Source organism: Lepisosteus oculatus, chromosome 4 (assembly GCF_040954835.1).
Source record: "Lepisosteus oculatus isolate fLepOcu1 chromosome 4, fLepOcu1.hap2, whole genome shotgun sequence".
NCBI lineage: Eukaryota > Metazoa > Chordata > Actinopteri > Semionotiformes > Lepisosteidae > Lepisosteus > Lepisosteus oculatus.
Genome location: NC_090699.1, coordinates 41944082 through 41964947, shown reverse-complemented (window position 1 = coordinate 41964947; position 20866 = coordinate 41944082). Strand labels below are relative to the sequence as shown.

Sequence of the window (20866 nt, the reverse complement as noted above, 5' to 3'; positions counted from 1 at the left end):
TCAGTCTAAATACTGTACATTCGTTTCCTGTCTTGGACCGGACTGTTACTGTTTCTTAATTTTAACCAATCTTTCTTAGGATTGTAGTACATTTAATATATTACAGTATGTAAAGCATTCCATGCAGGCTTGCTTTCACACCAAAAGTTATAAGTTACTGCTGCAGTCAACAAAAATGTTATCATTTTGATAAAGGAAATTATGTTGCATAAATGAATACTCCCTCCACATGCAGTTAAGTTATGCATATTTACACTACATAATCAGAAAACTTATGATATTGGTTGTATTTTTCCTTCCTGTTATTATTTTGTATTACCATTCAATACGTTTGCATGCACATTATTATAATTTAGTTTGATTCAGAGAATTCTGGTCACTCAAGTATAAATTATTTTCCTTTATTATTTTTTAAAAACAGCTGTATTCAATCATTGCATAAAATGTGAACCATTCCAAACATTTGGGCAAAAGGAGGTATTCTTGTTGGTCTGGAATTCTGTTTTGTTCATGTACAGTCCCATGCTAAAGATAAATTATCCTACAGGTTTTATTCTGTAAATGTTCTCACTTAGATAGTGATAGTTTATTTTTACTAATTAGCTTCTGATGTATGCTATACACGACTGAGAGATGTCATAGTGTATTGTGCCATTTTAGATTGGCTCATGGAGCCAAGGAGTAAACTCTAAATGATTTTGGGAGGTGAAAAGAAACACAGAGTGCCCAGTAAAAACCCACAAAATATTTAGGAAAACATGCAAACAACGTCCAAGGCCAGGATCCAGCTCTGGAGCTGTGAGGCACAATCTTCCTTGTCCCCATACTGCCCATTTTAACTACTGTAAGTCTCAGGGTGTGGGGCTTTGGATTTAAGTAAAGACCACATTTTCTTGTTTAAATGAATGCATATTCTTTATCAACCTGGATTTATAAGGCTAATATCCTGTACAGTCCAGTCTTGTAACTAATTTTTTTGTGCTGGTGTACATTTCCATTTTTGTACAAGTCCATGTTTGTGTATCAGGCCAATCAAACATTACTGCTACAACATAGTATTTGGTATATCTCACACAGGTTTGCTTTATTGTTAATTCCTGTAAGAGCTGCACCTTAACAACTAGCCTGAAGGAAGAGAGGAAGAAAAGATGGTTGCCTGGAATACCTGCTGTTAGCTCTTTCCTCAGATGCATTAGAAAGTGCATCTAAAATGGGAAGAAACATAGTCTGTGTCATCCTTTTCTTAATGGTGTACTGTGCTCCCATGAATAATTGAGTGTAAGTCTGTTTCAGTGGCTCATTTAAGCTGTTGGAGGAAACAGACTGTGATCAGACAGTCCAATTCAAATTAGAGCTGAACTGTTTTCTAAAGATATTGATGAGCTGTGATGTGAAGGCCTGTGGACTGTGTGCATGCAAGCCTGGGGGATGGTGGGCTGTCAGCAGACAAGGACTCTGCTTTTCTCTTGTGTATTTTTTTAGTTTTGAAGAGCTTGAGAATGACTTGATGTTCTTAAGAGCAACGCTGGGCAGCTACATTCCTATCTTAAGTGGATTACAATTGAAGTCTGTCATCTATTACCTAAGCAGTCTACCCATGCCAAAGAAAAAGCCATTTGGCCCACCTCCGTTGTGCAAACTAAAGTGCTGATTTAAATAAAAATATTACAGTAGTGTAAAAAATTAATGTGTTGTTTTAAGATAGAGAGCTTCTATAAGAAGATAAACAAATATACTTGTAAAAAGAAAAAGAACATATTCATTTGTGAGGTGGGTTATGGGCCCTGAAATTACCTCCATGTTCTATCACAACAGTACACCAATTTACACTCATATTCCCCAACTTCTGTTGTAATCAACATAAACAAACTTCTGTTATTTTTCCATGTTATTATCCATGTCAGTTTCTTATAAACCATAATCTTAATTTCCAGACAGAACGCACTTGCCACATTTATACTGCATCAGTCAATAGCTGCCATATACAGTATATGCTAAGTGTATCTTAAAAAACTGACCTTGAAGATTTAAGGGTTTCTCTTTTTATGACCACAGAATCACTGTGAATTATGGTTGAGTATTAATTAATTCTAGTTGTATCACTACACTTGGAAGAACCATTTTATGACTTCTAATTCTCTTTTACGATAGGATAATTCTTTGATTTGTGATTTTTTTCTTGCATCAAAGCAGCTGTGTTTTATACACTAAACATACAAAGAATACAATTAAACATAACATTCATTTACCCTGCCTATTCATTTCACTCCACTCCTACAGGAATCTGCACAACTACACCAGAACCCTATACTGTAAATATACAACCCCCACAAATAAACTAAGCATATTTTTGGTAAACCAAAACGTTTTTTCTCTTTAACCTCTCTCTCATACAAATAAAATAAAACATACAAACTTCCACAACATGAGAATTTTCTCTTTTTTCTCAAATTTTTCTACTTTTTTTAAGCAGCACATACAGTATAAAATACAAATTACCCCTTTACTTTTGCGCAAAATCCACTGGTAGCACTGAAGGCACTTCCGCACAAATCGTTACTCACATATTGATTAGTTTGATTAAGGGATTCTCATTTTAAGTCTATACTGAAGTCTGAAACATATGTTTGAAGGTATGAGTTGATACACTTCATGCAGAAAAAGCAAGAGATCAGAGGAGAAACTAACAGCTACAGAAGTCTCAAATTACTCTTAAGTACCGTTCAGTTTATTTGTCATATGCACAACCGCAATGAATGCTTATTTGCATGTATGCTCCGATACAAATACATTAAGGAATCGCCAAAACACGGAACAGCAGCAACAACAACAAGTTAAATAACATCCAACTTTAAAAAACAAGTCAGACAAGCAGTGTGAGAAGAGAAAAATAAGCATATCAGTGTGTGTAGTAATGTACAGTAGGTGTAGTAATGTAGATATTATACGGTGAGCAGGTAGAAAACTCTGTTCAAGTGGTTGACCCATGATTTTATATACAGTATATCCTCAGTAGTCTGGACATCTTATCTTTTTGTTACACAGAAAGACTGCTATACCAGACGGTTATTCCATACTGCATTGCACTTTGAACTGAAAAACATGGACAGATCCACATGGATAAAAAGTGGCAACTAGCCCTGCAAAGAAAGTAAGATTGCTATATTTTATTATCAAAAAGTCAACGTGCCTTCCAAGTCAAATTTAACATAAATATATATTCCTATTATGTAACAGTATGGATTATGACTGGGGAAGGACGTTTATCATGTTCAAATCCAGAATCGATTTCTTCTGTATCTCTAGTGTCTAAAATCAAAGCACTATGCAAATAAACTTTCTACACTGTTCTGATAAGGGATCATCATTACCCATCAGAAAATGAGATGAAAACGCTGGAAAATTTAATTATGAAATGGTTTGGACCAAAGACAACACAGTAATTAGTATACAAAATGAAGAGTAGTGGTGAACTCGAAAAGGCGCTCCACAACAATTATTACATTGGACAAAAGTGTAATAACATTAACCTACTGCAATTTTCTTGGAAGAAATGTATTATACCAAAATATCAGAGAAGGGTTGATCTGTAACTGAATCATCTTTGATAAAATATCTGGTCGGGTTGTATTAAAAGCTTACAAAATATAGAGGAAAGTTATCTAGCATATGTTTTTATGTATCCAAAAGCTTTGAAATAAGATGAATGAGGGCATCTACTGCATCTTCTGTACTGCTCTCAACTACCGTTTATAAACAAACTGATATTGATTAAGTTTACCATTTACAAATTCTTTCAAATGATTCAATCAAAACTGACATGCCTAAAATCATTGTATTTCCTAGGACAAGATTTCTTAGGGAGTGTTATATAATGGGTATTTTTACATACTACGGGAATAATGTGAGAGTCTAAAAACATCTGGATAATTGGTTCCCACATCAGAGCTAATTCTCTTGGAGTAAAAAAATCAAAATAACTACACTTAATAACTGCTCTGAAATGTTCAGTTGTCTTCTGAACATTTGTACACTGAGACATATTCATACATTGATCTACTTTAATGATAACACTGTCTGAACTGTTACAGTAATTCATGTTGACTTTGATATATTAAAATATTTATCAAAGGTGTCTGTTTTATCATACCTAGTAAAGAAACATCTTCAGTTCATTTTAAAAACTCATTATCAGTCTCATTTGGTTTCCTGAATGAAAACATTCCTGTCATTCATCTTCATGATGTCCCTTATTTTGTGAATATAAAGTCAAAGTTAGCAGACTCTGTAAAGGTCTATTAAGGGTGTTGTGATTGCTGAAAATCCCAGTGCTTAATAAAGAGACTTGTAAAAGTTTTGATAGGTTAGAATGGATGGATTTCTTTTTTTTTAACCTTAAGATTTTTGACGGGCAGATCTATTTGTATCTTTGGTGTGCTTTCTTCCTGATAAAAGAGAGTGGGTGTATATACTGTATATGCTATGCAAAATCCCCTTAATTTTTGCTATAAAATGAAGATCTGAATACTAATACAGGTCCTAGAAAGTTGATAGATATTGGAACAGTTGCTTTGGCAATGCATGTGTCCTTTTTGATAATGGATTTGGCATTAGAACACAATTTAATACCCTATTTCTGCTCCACGGTTTACTTAATTGCTCACTGAAGGACAAAATGTCAGGCACATAATGGCAAGTTCATTCAAGCATCCCAGTTTATTTACTGGATCATCTTACTGGCTGGAATATTAGAAGATTCTTCATGGGTAAAATATTTGATGTTAGACTCCACACAGAAGGTGGCATGTGATTAAGCTTGGGTGCCCCAGGGTCTCTTTGAAAATGTATTGTATTAGTTGGGGGAATGTCTATGTAATTGTGCACCATAAAATGTTTAATTGTCAAAAATATAATCTCTGTAAAGCTGATAATTGACTTCCAGGTAGATGTCTGCTAGTAGGCTAGCAGTGGGTGATTCTTATAATTCCTTGATTCCTGTTAAGGAAAAAAATATTTGAGACAAATGCCATAAAATACATTACACTTTCTCAGCTCTCCGTCTTTGCCTTTCTAAAGAAAGCCCAGTAGGCCTTATCCATCAATGTCCTATAAAATCTACACCATTGTTCATTTCACCTCTGATATTCCTTTCTCATCTTGCATAAGTGAGACACTTAAGCAATGAACTCTTCTACTAATTTTAGAAACTGCTAATCTGGAACTTTCCAGCCAGCATGGAGATGTATTATGCTCCTGCTAAAAGCAGAGCCATTGTAAAGGCGATAATCACTGGCATCAGGAATGCCTTAAGGATGCCTTTCTTTATGTAAATGATGTGAGGTTCTCTCTATAATGGCACCTTCACAAGAGAAATTCTTCTTAGTTGGAGAAGAAGTTGAAGAATTTTGTGCTTCTTGTTCTAACACTTAAGTAAACTTCTAGTCAGCCTGTTATACTTAGCTATAGTAGGTATTTGTTAAATGGAGAATTCCTGACACTCACTGATTAATGACAATCACAGTAATGCATTTTAAAGCCATGCCAGAGTGGAATATTCTCATAACCTCTTTAAAGATCAAGTTATTCCCATAAATCTTAATGTTAATTTATGTGAACTGTATACTTTTTGGCTACACTTTGATGTCCTCATTCATTGCTGCCATACAATAAATATGACAAAAGTTCACCCTGGTAATCGTTCAGTGCCTGTTAATAGAACTGGTCCTAAACATTGCTTTTACACCAGCAATTAGAATAAAGTGGAATTGTTTTAACTATTAGAACCCACTTGTCCAGACATGGACAGCAGTTACTGTTTTTTACTTGAATTCAGTAACCTACCAAGTACACGGTGACAGAAGAGGAAATCATTTGGTTTATCGACAGTATGGTTTATGGTAGTTTGAGAGTCAGAAGGGAAGAAGGTGACTATTCATTGTTATCAAAAATGACTTAGATTCGATCATGTTGTGATATTTTGAAATATAAAAGTCAATTGATTGTCCATAATATTGCTATTCTATTTTTTCGAAGAAATGTTTGTTAAAAGAAAAGTCACAGCACCAGCTGGATTTGAACACACAACCCGTGAGTTGGTAATCAGGCACGTAGACCAGTGGGCTACAAGGGAAGTCGCATGAAGAGAGAAGCGAAACAGCCCTACACAGCCCTGTCGCAGTACACGAATATAATCATATCGTTATTAATTTCTTTAGATACGCGATTCCATATTATATTAGCAGAAAAGCTTAAAACGACCACTTTTTCACACGCTATTTCACATGTTAGTTAAATACTTCGATGCTTAAAATGTTTAGGGAGAAATGGAATACCGGTGTGTATTTTTTCTTTAAAGTACCGATTCCTGGAATCTGACTGGCTGACACCCTTCTGAAGTGGTTCCATAATATCTGGTATACGGAAAAGAAAGCGTTGGTAAAAAAGCCTGGATTCTCATGTATCTGATACAAGTATCTTTTAATACAGTCTTTGCTGTGCTCTTGAGGATCCTTGTGATATTTTGAGCTCTAGTTAAGTGTCGCATTTTAAATAATTTTCGTAGTTAGAAATTATGAAACGCCCTGTTAAAAGCAAGGGAGTTTTTATGTCCGTTGAAGTAAATGAAAATGTCTGACAAAGTAGGGCTTGGACAGATTTCAAGTGCTTGTACAAATGTGCTTAAGAAATTATACTTTGAGTATACAGCTTGTCCAAAGTCATTCATTATTAATACTATTAGTAATATCTTCGGTAAAGGCTTTGATGCATAAATATTTCTGATAAAGGTAGGTTGTGTACTTTTGTCCAACTGAGCAATCTTGCTTTCATAAAATATACCAACATTTTAATGACTGATGATTAACATGCTGTAATACACAGTTCAAATTTAAAACCTCAAATGCTGTACACGAGAGGTTAAGCTTTATTGGCTCCTCCTGGTGGTTTTACAAGGTGATGCCGGATACTTTCCGGCATGACGTCAAATGACGCGATTAACCCCGTGATACTGCGTGATACCGCGACACGCCCACCGGGGTATGCCGCGAAATACCCCACCCATTTTGAATGGCTGCATCTGTACGTATTTCTTGTAAATTTGTATCAATGCTGCCTTTTTCACTCTGCCTTGCAGGACAGAGATGATGGCCCAGGGTGGGTTCATGTATTTTCACTCATGTTTTGTAGCCTGAATATCAGGACTGTAGTTGTTTAAAATTGTTTTAGAGTTGTCATCTAAGGGACATAAAGTTTCTCTTTAATAGCATCTTAATTCATTATATGGAGTGAACTCAACCATTACACATAATAGTGATTAAAAAAATTAAAGTTTTTTTTTATGGTCAGAGAGATAAATATAACTTATTCATGGCTTTTCGCTTTGAGGCAGTTGGCGTCTTTGATAATGCTCCCCTTGTTTCTGCAGCATCATTTCCCCGTGGCCTCTATAGGGGATTACATACATTTGATATCAACCGAAGCCTGTGTTTGAGGGGATTAATTATCCCTGTTGGATTAACTGGCAGGCTTAGAGTCAGACACATGTGTCTCACGACGAGATGTAGGCTGGCGCATGTGGGTGCAGCGAAGAGCTGAGTGAGCTGACGAGGCTTTTGGAAGGACCAGAATGCCGACAACGCTGCTATGCCAAGACAGATGAGCAATGGTCTGTCTGTGTGTTTTGTAAATGGGGCTCAAGAATGAAACCAGGAAAGCAGACACCAAAAGGCTGCAGGCTTTAGGAATGTCATTTGGGCATGGTTAAGAAAAAGCAGCCATCATGGCCATCTGGGACATCAGCTGCACTTTAAGAGAAAATGGAAATGTCTCTTTTCTTGACCACGCCATAGTAAATGTATTACTCAAGTTGAATAGCTTTCCCATGTGGAAAATCAAGTTCTTAATATTACCTCAATTCTTTTCAAAATGTTCAAGCTGTGAAAATCCTGTGTAGGGTCAAGCTTGGCGGTATTTATTAGTCTTGAGTGAGATTGTCTAAGGTGATCAATTTATAGAATGGAATAATTACGCTTCTTATTTTAAAAAAATACATGATTACCGACAGTCAGTTTTTAGTCTTGTGTTCAAGTGGTCTCTGTCAAGCCTGCTATGTCCGTCTTCACATTTGACATAGAATATAAAATTGAAACAACATTTTCGCATTGGGATAAACCTGCTGTTTTTGTGGGATAAAAGCATGACTTATTGTGTGTACAGCAGTATTTAGTGCAGCAATACGTCTCTTTACTCCCAGATTCCTGGAATAAGCTCCACCCCATTCTTTTATGTGAGGAGTCCATGGCTTAACGGAGAATGGAATGCCACACTGAAAACTGACCCCACTGGGATTAGCTACCCTTCTCCAATTCCCAGTGCACATAGTATAGCCTTGAACTGTTCATTGAGTGTCTTACTGTTGAACAGAGTGTTAAAAGAGGTGACCAGAATTTATTTACCGTAGCAGAAACAGAATGCCAGTTCCAAACTAATGGAAATTAACATGCGTTACTGCTGGCCTTTTTTGTGATCTGCTGTGTTCTTTAACAGCCAGGCATCTCATTGTCAATCAGCAGCCCTGGGACACCATGTACAATTCTGAGAATCTTCTTCTCTGTGGTGAGCTCATATAAATACTCTTCCAGGTATATTTGACATCTGGTTGGCAGAACTCTGCTCTGCTCTGTGGAGCAATGCACATGTTTTTTTTTAAATGAAAGGTAGTCAGTGGCCATTGTCTAAATATGACCCTCTTTTTACCTTACAGCATGTAATGTAGCAATTTGATTTGATTTGAGTAAAGTGCTCTTGAATTTGAGTATCAAAGAACACATTTGCAGTTGATCTGCTAACAGCATTCCCCTCTTTTAGGTAAACTTTTTTTTTCTAAATTGGGGACAAAAGTATACCAAAATTAGTTCTTTTTTGTTAACTTCAACATTGTTTTAGTATTTTCCTTTCTAATTAGTATCCAACTTGCATTGATACACTGCAGAAGTCTTATACTGTATGTACCATTATGTTGTAGCATTATGTTGTTATAGTAATCTAAAATGTATTTTTGTCTGGGGAAAAAATGCCTAATTGCTCAGCATTATTTTCAGCATTAGAGCAGTGAATCCCTGTTATTTTGGTGGAGCTTTCAGTGTTCTTATGGCCACTACACGACTCAAGTCTTTTTTGCAAGGTGTAGAAGTTTTGATCACTTCTTTTAAAAAATCTCTCATTTTACAATAATGATGATAAATTGTTTCACTGGAAAACTAATTTTCTGGTAATTTGTATGTTTTAAAAAAACTAATTAAACTAGATAAATCAATTGAAAACTAGTCATCAAAAATAACCTGCAGAGTACCAATTTGTGCAACTGGACATTTGCTAAAATATTTGATGTACCTTGGTTATGGGGTATAACAGCAGCATCAGCACATGGGATTTGAACCCATGACCTACAGGTCTAAAGTTGAGAGACCTTAACCACTTCGCCTTAATACTCTTGAAATGAGATTAGGCAAGCTACTTATCGTGTTAATCGTACATGGCTTTATCTATAATATATCTATATCTACCCCACAAAGAACCAACAGTTTTCTAGCCATTTATATCCAGACAAATACATGCATGTGATAGATATTTACATGCATAAACCTAAGCTGCTTCTAATAATAAATACAGTAGTTATACAGAAATGATATACAGAACAATATTCGAATTTTAAAAATTGGTGTTTGTCACCACTCTTGTGGTGGTAAGAACATACAGTAGCTTGTTCAATCTTCAGCATTTCTTTCAGTTAAATATGGAAGACAGATCTGGTACTGTAGAATGTTTTTTGAGCCATGTTTTATTATGAGAAGAAAAAACACAGCAGGAAAAAGCAGAGGGGCTTATTTATGTGATGGCAAAAAGGCTCACACATATAGACTTAATTGGTCAAGAGAGGCTGATGAAGAAGCAATGTAATGTGGACTTTTCCTTAATGCGGCTCTGTAAGCCACATTTTATATCACCTTTCTTATATCAGAATGTTCAATATTCCCAGTGAGCAGTTAATCTTTGGGGACCTTCTGTCAGTATTTTAAAGTCAGGCTGAGCGGCTTGAAAGATTCCTACAAATTACAGGTTTTTAAAAATGTGGTGCCTTTTAAGTACAGTTCAAGCCTGATTCGGTTACATAATGCTTAAAATATTTTTGATATACTGTAGCCAGGGCAGAGCTGAAAATGACGTAAAGTCAACTTTGGATATAATTACACTGTCACAACAAAGTCTGTCTAGTTACAATACCATTACTTTAATTAAACTTGCATGACAAATGGTTCATGGTCTTATAGTGGATATACCCTCCTTTTTATTTTTTTACAACCTGCTTTAATGTTTGTCACAACTGATAGCCATTAGCCTCAATTAGGGAACAAAGCTACTGAAGTGATCAAAGAGGCTATAGCCCAAAACCCAATATTTTGATATTGCCACCACAAGGAAGATTCACCGTTTTAAAGGACTGGTCTTTGGTGTTCCTCTGTGATTAATTCTTTTAACATAAAGCTGAACAAACAAGGTTGGTTTGTTATTGTTTTAATGTTCCCATGTGACTGTTTCCCAGGGTGTAAAGACAAGATTAATTAGTAATGTCGAACAAGCACATGGAATGAGAACTGTACTTGAAATGTCTATAGGCAGGAGGCAGCAGGCGGGGGATGTTAAGGAAATAGCAAGAAAAGATACAATCAGTTTTTCAAGCTATTGATCAGTTAGAGCTATTTTTGTAATGTGGTGAGAATTTTGTGGTTCGGCTGAGCTTCATGGTCATGTTTCAGTCAGAGGGCGTGGGCTGTTATGGGGGTGTTTCATAATAGCCTTTGAGAAGACCCTCTAAGAAGAGTCAGTACACCGTAAAATTAAGTAGCACCAGGCCCTGCATGACTAGGTTCAGAAGCTAACTACAAAGCAAGGAAGAGGCCAGATGGTTGCTGTTTCTGTCACAATTGCATCCTTCATTAGAACGCTGTATACATTTGGGACTTCTTGATTGATAGTTACAGAGGCAGGGTTTACCATAGGCAGCAGAGATCCAGACATTGTTTATCCTGCCTTTGCATTGGAGGCAGTGTTACTTCTTGGATTTTATGACCTTTAATACTTTAGACTTGATCAGACTGCTTTGTGCTTAAAGTTTTGAGAAGCAATTAGTGAATTCATGAAAATTATTCCCGGCAGACTGCAGACACACAACTGACAGTCTGCACAGTGTTACACAATAAACTGCCAGTTCAGTGTGTTGTCAATCATAGTTTGGTACTTGTGTTTCTTTGCTCTTAACTCTATTTACATTTTCAGTTTGAGTCTTTACAAGTAGATGAAGTTTTTCAAAGCTGTGCCTTTGCTGATACTCATTACTCTTTTACATTCAAGCAACATAGTTCCATATTTACAACCTTTTTTTATTGAATAGGACCTCTTACTGGTGTTTTTGTCCAGTTTCTAACTCAGTACCAGATAATCATGTACATTTTTAAGATCCAGACATACAGTAAACTCAAATTTTGACAGGAAAGCATAGACTTTTACAAGGATTTGGGGCGGGCTATTCTTTGCCAAACCATTAGGTACTGTCCTGAACAGATATTTTAGGACATTTGATTTTGTGTGATAAATTATGAGAAGTGATAATATGAGCAAATGATGCATGTTTTTTTAGGTAAGTGTCCTACTTGTCCAATGAGACAAAGATTTACTTTTAGCCAGAGTTACGTTTTCTAGAGAAATATTTTAAAGTGTTGTTGTCATTCTGTACATAGTATACGGTACAATTTGCTAGTCCAGCTAGTTGTTGCTGTTTTTATATTCCTATCCACTTGATCCATTTCAAGAAGGTAATAATCTGTTTTACGGAGGGGGAAGTCTAGTTCTACTCCTCTATATTGAATTTCACAATTATCTTGACCAAGGGCTATTTGGGAAAAAAGGTATTTTTTGTCTGTGGCAAATATTCTCAAACTGAACCTAAATGGAAAAGGTAGTTTTTCAGTTTGCACCCTGTAAATCTTGTTGTTGCTCGAGTTGATTGCTTACTATTGCTGTAGTAGAAGCATATGCTTGATAGAAGCATTCTTTCCAATTGTAATCTAATGGCAGACTTCAAACTGTGAGATTAGATTACTGTGACTACTCCGCTTATCACACTACTCTGTGACATTTTAATGGAGAGGTGAAACCTTGATCCTGTAGCTTATCATTTTATGGAAATAATTTTCACCAGTTACCCCTTAGCAGGCATTCTGCTTTACTATTAACTGAATAAGATGTGATATAAATATAATGGTAATGTGAATAATGTGAAGATTGGAATGTCAGTATTCTAGCAATTGGTGGTTTGGGATCCTTCATTGTGAGTGGTAAATCTTAAGGGAAACAAACAGTAAATGTGGGAAAAAATGTAGGTAGTCTGAAACTTTTTGTTGTGTATGGTTTTATTAGAACTATGCATCTTGATAAAATGTGTTTTTTCTCTAGACAACTGACACACTTTGTTGTATGGCATAAGTAATGCTCCTTACTTTATCCGAGAGGCTTATTAGACTGGAGTCTGTCATGTATTTTTGTAACATTAAGTGGTGTGAGAGTACATAATTGGTACCTGTTTGTACAACTGGGATACTTTTGTCTAAAGTACCTTGCTCAAGGCTACAATAGCAGTGTCTGCAGCAGGAATGTAATCAAACAAATTTCTAGTTTATTAGTTATAAATGTTTCAGTGCTAAGACTATTTTGTATTATGTTGGTGTGTATATCCTTTAGTTTAAGTTCCTTAGGAATTTCATCCCTACAACTCAGGAAGGCTTCGGTCAAACATCCTGTACCACCACTAGCTTTGCAAGAGGGTTCCTTAACTTGAACTCCACATTTCATTTTTTTGTAGAGTTAAACATTTGTTTCAGTTGCTCAGGTAGAATCATTAGAGTCAAGTTATTGATGTAATGTTGCTATTGGTTTGGTTGAATAGTTCTGTTTTTCTTTAAGACTAAAATTACCATGATAGCTTCACCTGTTCTAGTTCCTCCGTTTTCCCCTCACAATGACATTCAAGTGTTTGTTTAATATTTACAGGGGAAAATAGAGTACATTAGAACCAGATTTGACTGGATTTATAGATTTATACATTGTCACATTGTATGGTCACCTTGAGCATGCATAAAATAGCTGTAGTAGGCAATATTACAAAGCAGATGTTTTTTTTCTGCTGAATCTTTTGTCTACCAGCTGCAAGGTGCTGAAAACCAAGATCTGAACATTAATCACTGTCATCAGATAACAGAAGCAAGAAAAAGTTAACTATTTAAAATTGCACACCTCACTGTGAATCACAATTATTCTTTATTGAAGACACGTTATATGAAGGGATAAAGTGCTTAGGGAGTTGAAATCTACTATAAGTGGTATACTATAGGAATTGTATTTAATGATGACTGTGGTATAAGAGGTTACCAGATCAGGAAATGCTGAAATACGTCATCCCATCAGCTATCTCACTTTAGAGGAATTTGGTTTGGTGCACACAAGATCAGAGGTTTTTGTCTGCAGCACCTGTACTTCAAAGGGAAAATGAGGACACCATCTCTGTCCTCTGATTGTTCCATCTGTTGTTTGGCATACTGCAAGGTTCACTGTGCTTGGTAGGAGAGTTAAGAGCATCTGTCACTGATATTACAGCAAACTGGTGGTGCTGAGCTGATTTTATGCTACCAGTAGGGGAATTTTGTCACAGATAACGACATTTCCCGGGATCAAATTGGCATTTTCTGTGCCACAGACATAATAGACACTTATGCTGGTTCAAACACTTGGAAGCATTTGGTTTATTTTGTCCTTTTTTTTAATAAAGTTGCCTAAAAAGTGTTTCCCTTTTTTATTATATGTTCTGTCTGCAACTATTCAGGATGTGTGGATGCAGACAGTCTAAAATTACTACTAATTAGTCATCTTTCAAAACATCTATTTAAGTAAAAGGTAACTGATTTCCTAAAGAAGTGGCCTGTTAGAACCAGATTTGACTAGTCAAAGTCCTTTCAACGTGTAACAATGACTCCTTCAGTCAAGACATCTCCATGCAGCTGAAGTCTTTCAGACAAAAGGTTTAAAAAATGTGTACCTTCAATAGTGAATTTTGAGACACAGACTGGTCATAACTAGAAACCAATTGCATTAAAAATTAGCCAGATTGATTTTTTTCCCCCAATGATTGTTTTAGTCTTCGTTTCTGTTGAAATTGCCTTTCAGAAGCCTGAGATGTTTCAAGACAGATTTTAAGACGATCATGCTGCGGTAGTCCTGCCTGTGGCCTTGTGATTATGAAAAGAAATGAGCATGGAGAGCCTTGGGCAGAAGGCAGGCAAGCTGATGTCCTGTTGTGTTTTGTCTGCAGTTGCCCATGCGCAGGACACACACCACGCCACAGAGAAACCAGTGATCCACTGCCACAAGTGTGGGGAACCATGCAAAGGAGAAGTACTACGTGTGCAAACCAAGCACTTTCACATCAAGTGCTTTACCTGCAAAGGTGAGAGAAGGTTTTCTTCTTATCTCTAGACTGACTCCTCATTTTCATGTTGTTGCTTAAATTGTGATGCACCGGAGTTCCTTATTTTTACGCAGATCTACCAGATGGCGACAAACACAATCCCTCCAAAACAGGTGCAAATTATTGTGATATTTAGGAGTTACCACATTGTAGGTGACCTTTTTCATGATACCTCTTTTTAGCAGGCTCTACTCATTGTCCAGAAATGGAAATGCTACTGGCACCTCTGTTTTGTGGCTTGACCTGGTTTTGGCTTTCTTTTAGAGTTGCTCTCTTTAATGTTTCATAGTTGCTGTGAAATAAATTTGGATTTTGTATTATTAATAAGACTTTTTGTTAAAAAAATATTTGTGTTGTCTTTATAAATACTGTTGACTCAAGGTTTAGCATAATTTTGGTCATGAAAAGTATTAAATTCACCCAGTTGGGAAGGTAATAGACCACTTTGTTGTAAACAAAATCTCAGTGACATCCCTCCAGGTTCTGAATGTGACCCCGTTCCACTAGTATAATCAAACTTTGGATACATTCACTAGTTCTGGAAGTTTGTGTTTTTTAGGTCTTGGGTTCATATTGTTTTAGTGATAAAAATGACCAAATTAAGGGTTTTTTGTTTGCATATGAACTTTGTGGGCTGAACACTTTTTTTGGATTTTTTCAAATTAAAATTACTCCCATTTGTGAGCAGAAAATGAGTTTTTTAAACCACTCGTCCTTACTGCGGTTCAGCCAGCTTTCTTTGAGAACAGATGTTGTTTCTGTTGAGATGTTGGGAAGAACACTGAACACTTTTTTTAAATCAGTTTCATTGGAGGTGGTGCAAAACCTTTTAACTAGTAAAAGAACAGAATATCATAACAATGTTTTTTGTGTTTTATTAAGTAACTAAATTATAGTTCATACTGTACTTTGGCTTTTAATCTCAATCTTTAGCTTTGAGAGAGTACAGCCTAGCCATTAGGACAGGAACGTCTGAAACTCCTCTTAGATGTGCCACTGGGTTCCTCCAGGTGCAATAGTGATTGAGCTTGTAGAGGGGTGTTTGAGCAGTGATGCTGGGAAGGGATGTCTTTGGCCCTGTATTTGTATTTTATAGTGTATGTGATTGATGAGAGTTGATTTTCGTTTTCAAACTTCATGATGTGCATTTATAAATACAGTGCAGTAACATAACCTTGGAGTGCTCAGAACTCAAGCAATATTAATTTGTATTGGTATAAAAACTGATATAATTCCAGGAAATTTGAGTGTGGAGAGTTGTTCAATTCCACTAGTTTCCTCTTGTCTTCTGCTAGGCAATTATTGAGATAAATGCATTTGCAGTGGCTGCTGGTGCTGATATGAAATGGGTACAAGTAACAAAAGTTTTAAAACAAAAAAAAAATATTCCTGCTGATTAAGCAGGTAACCGTTTTGTTAAGGCAATATCTTGACAGAAAATGTGCAGCTTCTTGGGGACAAAGAGGCAATAAGTAACTTTGTCAAAGTTCTCTCTATTTTGTAAAAACACCAGTACCTCACAAGATGCAGTGTGCACTGCATTCCTGGCATATGCATGTATTGTTGTACTGTGTAATAGTTTATTTGTGATGTTCTGTAGGATTTTGTGTGGTACTTCTTTGAATGATAATCGATATTCATCCAGGTCTTTGGAGCTCATGACTAATTTATGGCACATGTTTAAAAAAATGCCTTTAAAAGCTCCCTCATTATAATAACATTTTAAACATTTTGAAAATTTGAAGATGTATTATTAAAAAAAAACACAACAGTGTTGGGACCATGTAGTTTCAAAATCAAAATATTTTGGCCTTAAGTTAGCAACGTATTCATTAGGAAGTTGCAGGAATTAGGCTACTTGCATGGATGGTACATTTAAACGAAAATTATCCAAAACACACAAGCAAATCTGACAGCATGGCACAAAAAAAGAAATTCAGGGTTTTGAATGGCCAAGTCAAAGCCCAGACCTAAACCCCAAAAAGATGTTGTAGAAGGACACATAATTCCTCAAACAAGACATACGAGGACATACAAGGGCTGTTCATAGAAGCCCTCAAACATTTCTGAAAGGAAGAGTGGGACGGAATTCCTCCCAGGCCATGTGAGAGACTGATCCACTTTTACAGGAAAAGTTTAATTCAAAGTATTGCTGCTAAAGGGTGCGCCACAAGTTACTGAATCAAGAGCCAAGCTTCATTTTTCACACAAAGATATTGAATGATGGCTGAATTTTTTAATAATGACAAAGTCGAATTTTTGTGTCTTATTTGCCAAATAAGGTAAGTTTTGTCTACTATAAAGACTAGGTGAATGTCACAAATGTTAAACCATAAAATCTTATGTGTGAGTACCTTTTCACCACGCTGTTGAAGGAAGCCGTTTTAAAAGAACCTTGAACCAAGTTAATGATGGATTTAACATGTGTTAAAGGATTAAAAGGAACCAGATAAGAGGTTTTTGACTACTATAGGCCTTTACATGTAGTAATATACAATGTAGTTCCTAAAAACATTTTTACTCTGGTTGAATGCTGCACCATTTCTATTCAACTTTAGATTGAAAGATTTGCTTATCTTTTAACCAATGTCAAAATCCATGTTAATGGTTTATTTCTATTTTCTCATGTTAACAATGATTCTCACTTCATATAAATATTAGTGCAACCTTTGCTTAAGCTTCCTAATTTTATTACTTTCCATTGTGTGTAAATTGCTTCAGTTGCCTGTTTGTAATTCCAATAGAGTCTAGTAATGGTTCAATCAAATCATTCAGCTGACTTTATCCCCAGTTTAATTAGGTTAAGAAGAAAATCTTGTCACGTCAGTATCTCTAATTCCACATCCAATTATAGCGAATATTTTCCCTCTCCCCTATTTCTGTATTGGGAATGATGTTCTTCCATAACAATGTGACCCGTTTACTTTCAAGGCATACTTTTTAGGAAGATTAAATAAGTCAATGCCTTGGTTTGTCAGGTGGTGGTAATACAATAATGTGAATGACATGCTCCTACAGTATATAGAGCACGCATAGAGCAATTTGTCTAACATGCCTGACACTTCTGTGTGGAGATGTGTCTTTAAGGAAAAAAGAAGTTAAAAAAATAATTTTATTATTGATTTAACCATGATGAACTTTGAATTCTTTCCAGCTAAGCAAAGAGAATAACATCAAACTGTAACTTCTGTAACTTGATTGGTGGTTGTTAAGGTACCTGCACTTGAATGGAGAATTAAAACATTTTTCTTGACCTTGGGTTATAGGGGTTTCATAATGCCCACCAGGCTGCACATTTCAACATCAGTGCTTAATTGCATTTGCTAATAAAACTTCTATCTTCTCCCTTCAGAAATAGCATCACAAAAGACTGACAGAACACAGACATGCTGGCATTCCAGTAGATCTGTAGTGTCAGGCCTGTGAGATAGCAGAGTCTCATTCCGCACTGATAGGTCTGAGAGTGACCTTTAATGTCTGTCTGTCTATGTTGAAAGGTTCATTATAATACTGTTTCAGAATAACTAGGAAAGGAACGCATGTTTTGAGTGGTGAAACCTGTGCCTTTTCACAGCTGTCAATTCTAAATGTATATTAAAAAGATTACTTTTATCACCTGGCAAATGAACAATATACTTGGCTCTGTTTACAGATACAATATACTGTATAGTGGACCCTGATCTGTAGTAGTGAATATTCACTGTAATTTTTCTGCGCAAAGCTCATCTGACATCTCTGAAAGAAATGAAGTTTTGTTAAAAAGTAATAGCAAATATGGCATACAAGAAAAGTTGGTTGTTGTCAATTACGCTGTCTGCTTTTTCGTTTATCCTTATGAATCAAAATTACTCTTGTTGTTCCCTTTGAAACTGTACTAAAGTTAAGCTTAACAGCTGCTGTAAATACAACTGAGTTACAAAACAGTGGCTCAGTAATCTTGAAAGACTCTATCTGCTAATGTTGCGTCCTGTCACTGATTCTATAGCACAGCTCTTGAAACCCTGTGAACCAAAGCTCTTTGTTTTTAAAGAACAGGGTTGTGGTCTGAATGAAGCATAAACTGACAAATGGATTTCCTTATGGCTTCATTATACGTTTAGAATTGAATGTTTTCAAAGGAAGAATCTTGACGCAGCAGGAGAAGGACATGATTTTAAGACATTCAAGCAAAGGAAAATATTTGTTTTTTGCTTTTAACTGCACTAGGAATGACATGATGCAGTTTGGGGGGGAAAATTATTTCTTTTCCATTTCATTCCTTGAATATGAAGCTATGAAAAGAATAACATTAAACAATAACATATTAAATAGTAAGTCTAATGCAACTGTCAGTTGGCTGGTGAAACAGGAGAAGGAAGTAGAAATGATGCAAATAACAAAACTACCTTCTATTGCGTATACAGGAAAGCATTTTGTAAACATTTGAGACGTTACTAAATAACTTGTTCTTCTTTCCTCGTGACTCAGGCATTCTTTACAGCTGTGCCGTGTCTATGTTACATAAGGGCCATCTGCCACTCTTCCATTCTGTAGTACTGTATAATCACACCCATTGCAGTGGAAATAGAATTTGCTGTGCATCTTTGCTAACTCCTGGTACAGTACATCCACTATAATATCATATATGGATAGCCTTGAATGTTTAAAAGATGAAAAGATGGAGACATTGCTGTGGAATAAATGAATGGAAAAGCAATTGTATTTTGTTTGCATACTGTATGCTAATCTCTTTGTGTAGACTATGCCATAGAATGAAGTAGAAATGTTTAATTTAGCTAATTTTGTTTAAATTTGCAAAAGAAGTTATCTTGACTCTAAATGAGTAGTGTGAGGTAAATACTTTTCTTCTACAGCTTTTGGCCATCAGTAAAGAAAGACTACTGTTATGTTGCTTTTAGGAGGACCACAAAGGTCTCTCCTAGCATCCAAGATACAGAGCTTTTGCTCGCTCCACAGTATGGCCCGTGCCTCACTGGCGAGGAAGGCTGTTTCTATTTCTGGCTCAGTCTTCAGGAGCTGTTAAAGAGCTGTGGAAACAGAAATAGCATTTCTTATCCCTCAGGAGGTGAGGACCATGAAGGCAGTGATATGCCAGGAATCATAGCCACTCAACAGCTGAGGATTTACGTTAACAAGAAGTGGAAGACCTTAGTGCACATCAAGGTCAAAAATTGGAGGAAGGTTAGGGCAAGTATTTTTGTAGCAGGGCTAGGGGATGACATCACCATGTTTCCATGACAAATATTTTCAGAGATTATTTAGCAAAGGTGGTCAATTTTTGTACAGTATGTGCTAAATTGTTCTCTCTAAGGGCACACCTGACTTTTGATAGGCTTAGTCATCATCTCTTCAACTCCTCTACATGTTGTGACTAAAATAAATTAAAGATTTCAATCAATAATTCCCAACAACCATCAGAACAGGTTGTTTTTTCAATACCCACATAATAATCATTAATGTGTATTTATCTCCAAGATGGCTCATCCACTTGATTTCAATTTCCTGACCACATGTGTTAATTGATGTGTACTTGGTACCTTTTTTCTGTATATAGAAACTGACTGTATACTATACATTTTCTAGTGCAGGCTAGTTTTACATCTTTTATGAACACACTGACATCTTCAGAAATATGCTTCAGTGTAGCTCACTAAATTGAAAGAGCTATGTGCTTTAAATGGCAAAGGTCATTGCAAAAAGGAAGTGTGGGGGGATATTTTTAAGCTCTGTGAGGTTGAAACATTCAGCAATACCTGAATTCCAGTTAAGACTTAATGGTCCAGCTTTTCCTTCATAACATCACCCATGTGATGGGGAAGTGCACATGTTGTAAAAATTTCAAGAGCCATAATGATTGGTTATGATTTATTTTAATAGACTAATTTGAAACTTTATATGATAGGGCGGTTGGCTTGGTGGACCTGCTGAATACAAGGCCAACACAACATTTATACCTGTTGTGAAGAGCTACTGTAGGAGCGCAACCCAGAGTCACCTCTTGACAAGCAACTCATGGTTCTGTAGACCTGCATCCGTGATAGAAGGAGAGATAGCTGAAATTGACCTAAGTGGGGTTGGACTCCAAGCTTATAACTCTTGGAGGAAGTGTTTGTGTATTTTTTTTCTGTGTATTTTTGTTCTATTTGTTATTTTTGCACTATTTATAATTGTTGGTTTGTGGGGAGCACTGTCCAAATAAACCACTACTTTTGCACCTACAGTAAGTGCTAATGCAGCTGAGTCATTATTCTATTTTAAAAGAACTAACTTGGGCATCCCTCCAGCCCTCTC

The 20866-nt window shown here is 36.1% G+C and overlaps 1 protein-coding gene across 28 annotated transcripts in view; it reads left to right on the top strand.

Moving 5' to 3' along the window:
• ablim1b (actin binding LIM protein 1b) overlaps positions 1-20866 on the top strand; it is a 165298-nt gene that overhangs the window by 58065 nt on the left and 86367 nt on the right. For 27 of the 28 annotated variants that reach the window (XM_069189247.1, XM_069189236.1, XM_069189234.1 and 24 more), the window contains exon 2: positions 14420-14554. In XM_069189247.1, coding sequence (XP_069045348.1) covers positions 14420-14554 — 135 coding nt within the window. Of the gene's footprint in view, positions 1-3045; positions 3152-14419; positions 14555-20866 lie in introns of all 28 variants that reach the window. The other variant, XM_069189244.1, reaches the window with a different exon arrangement.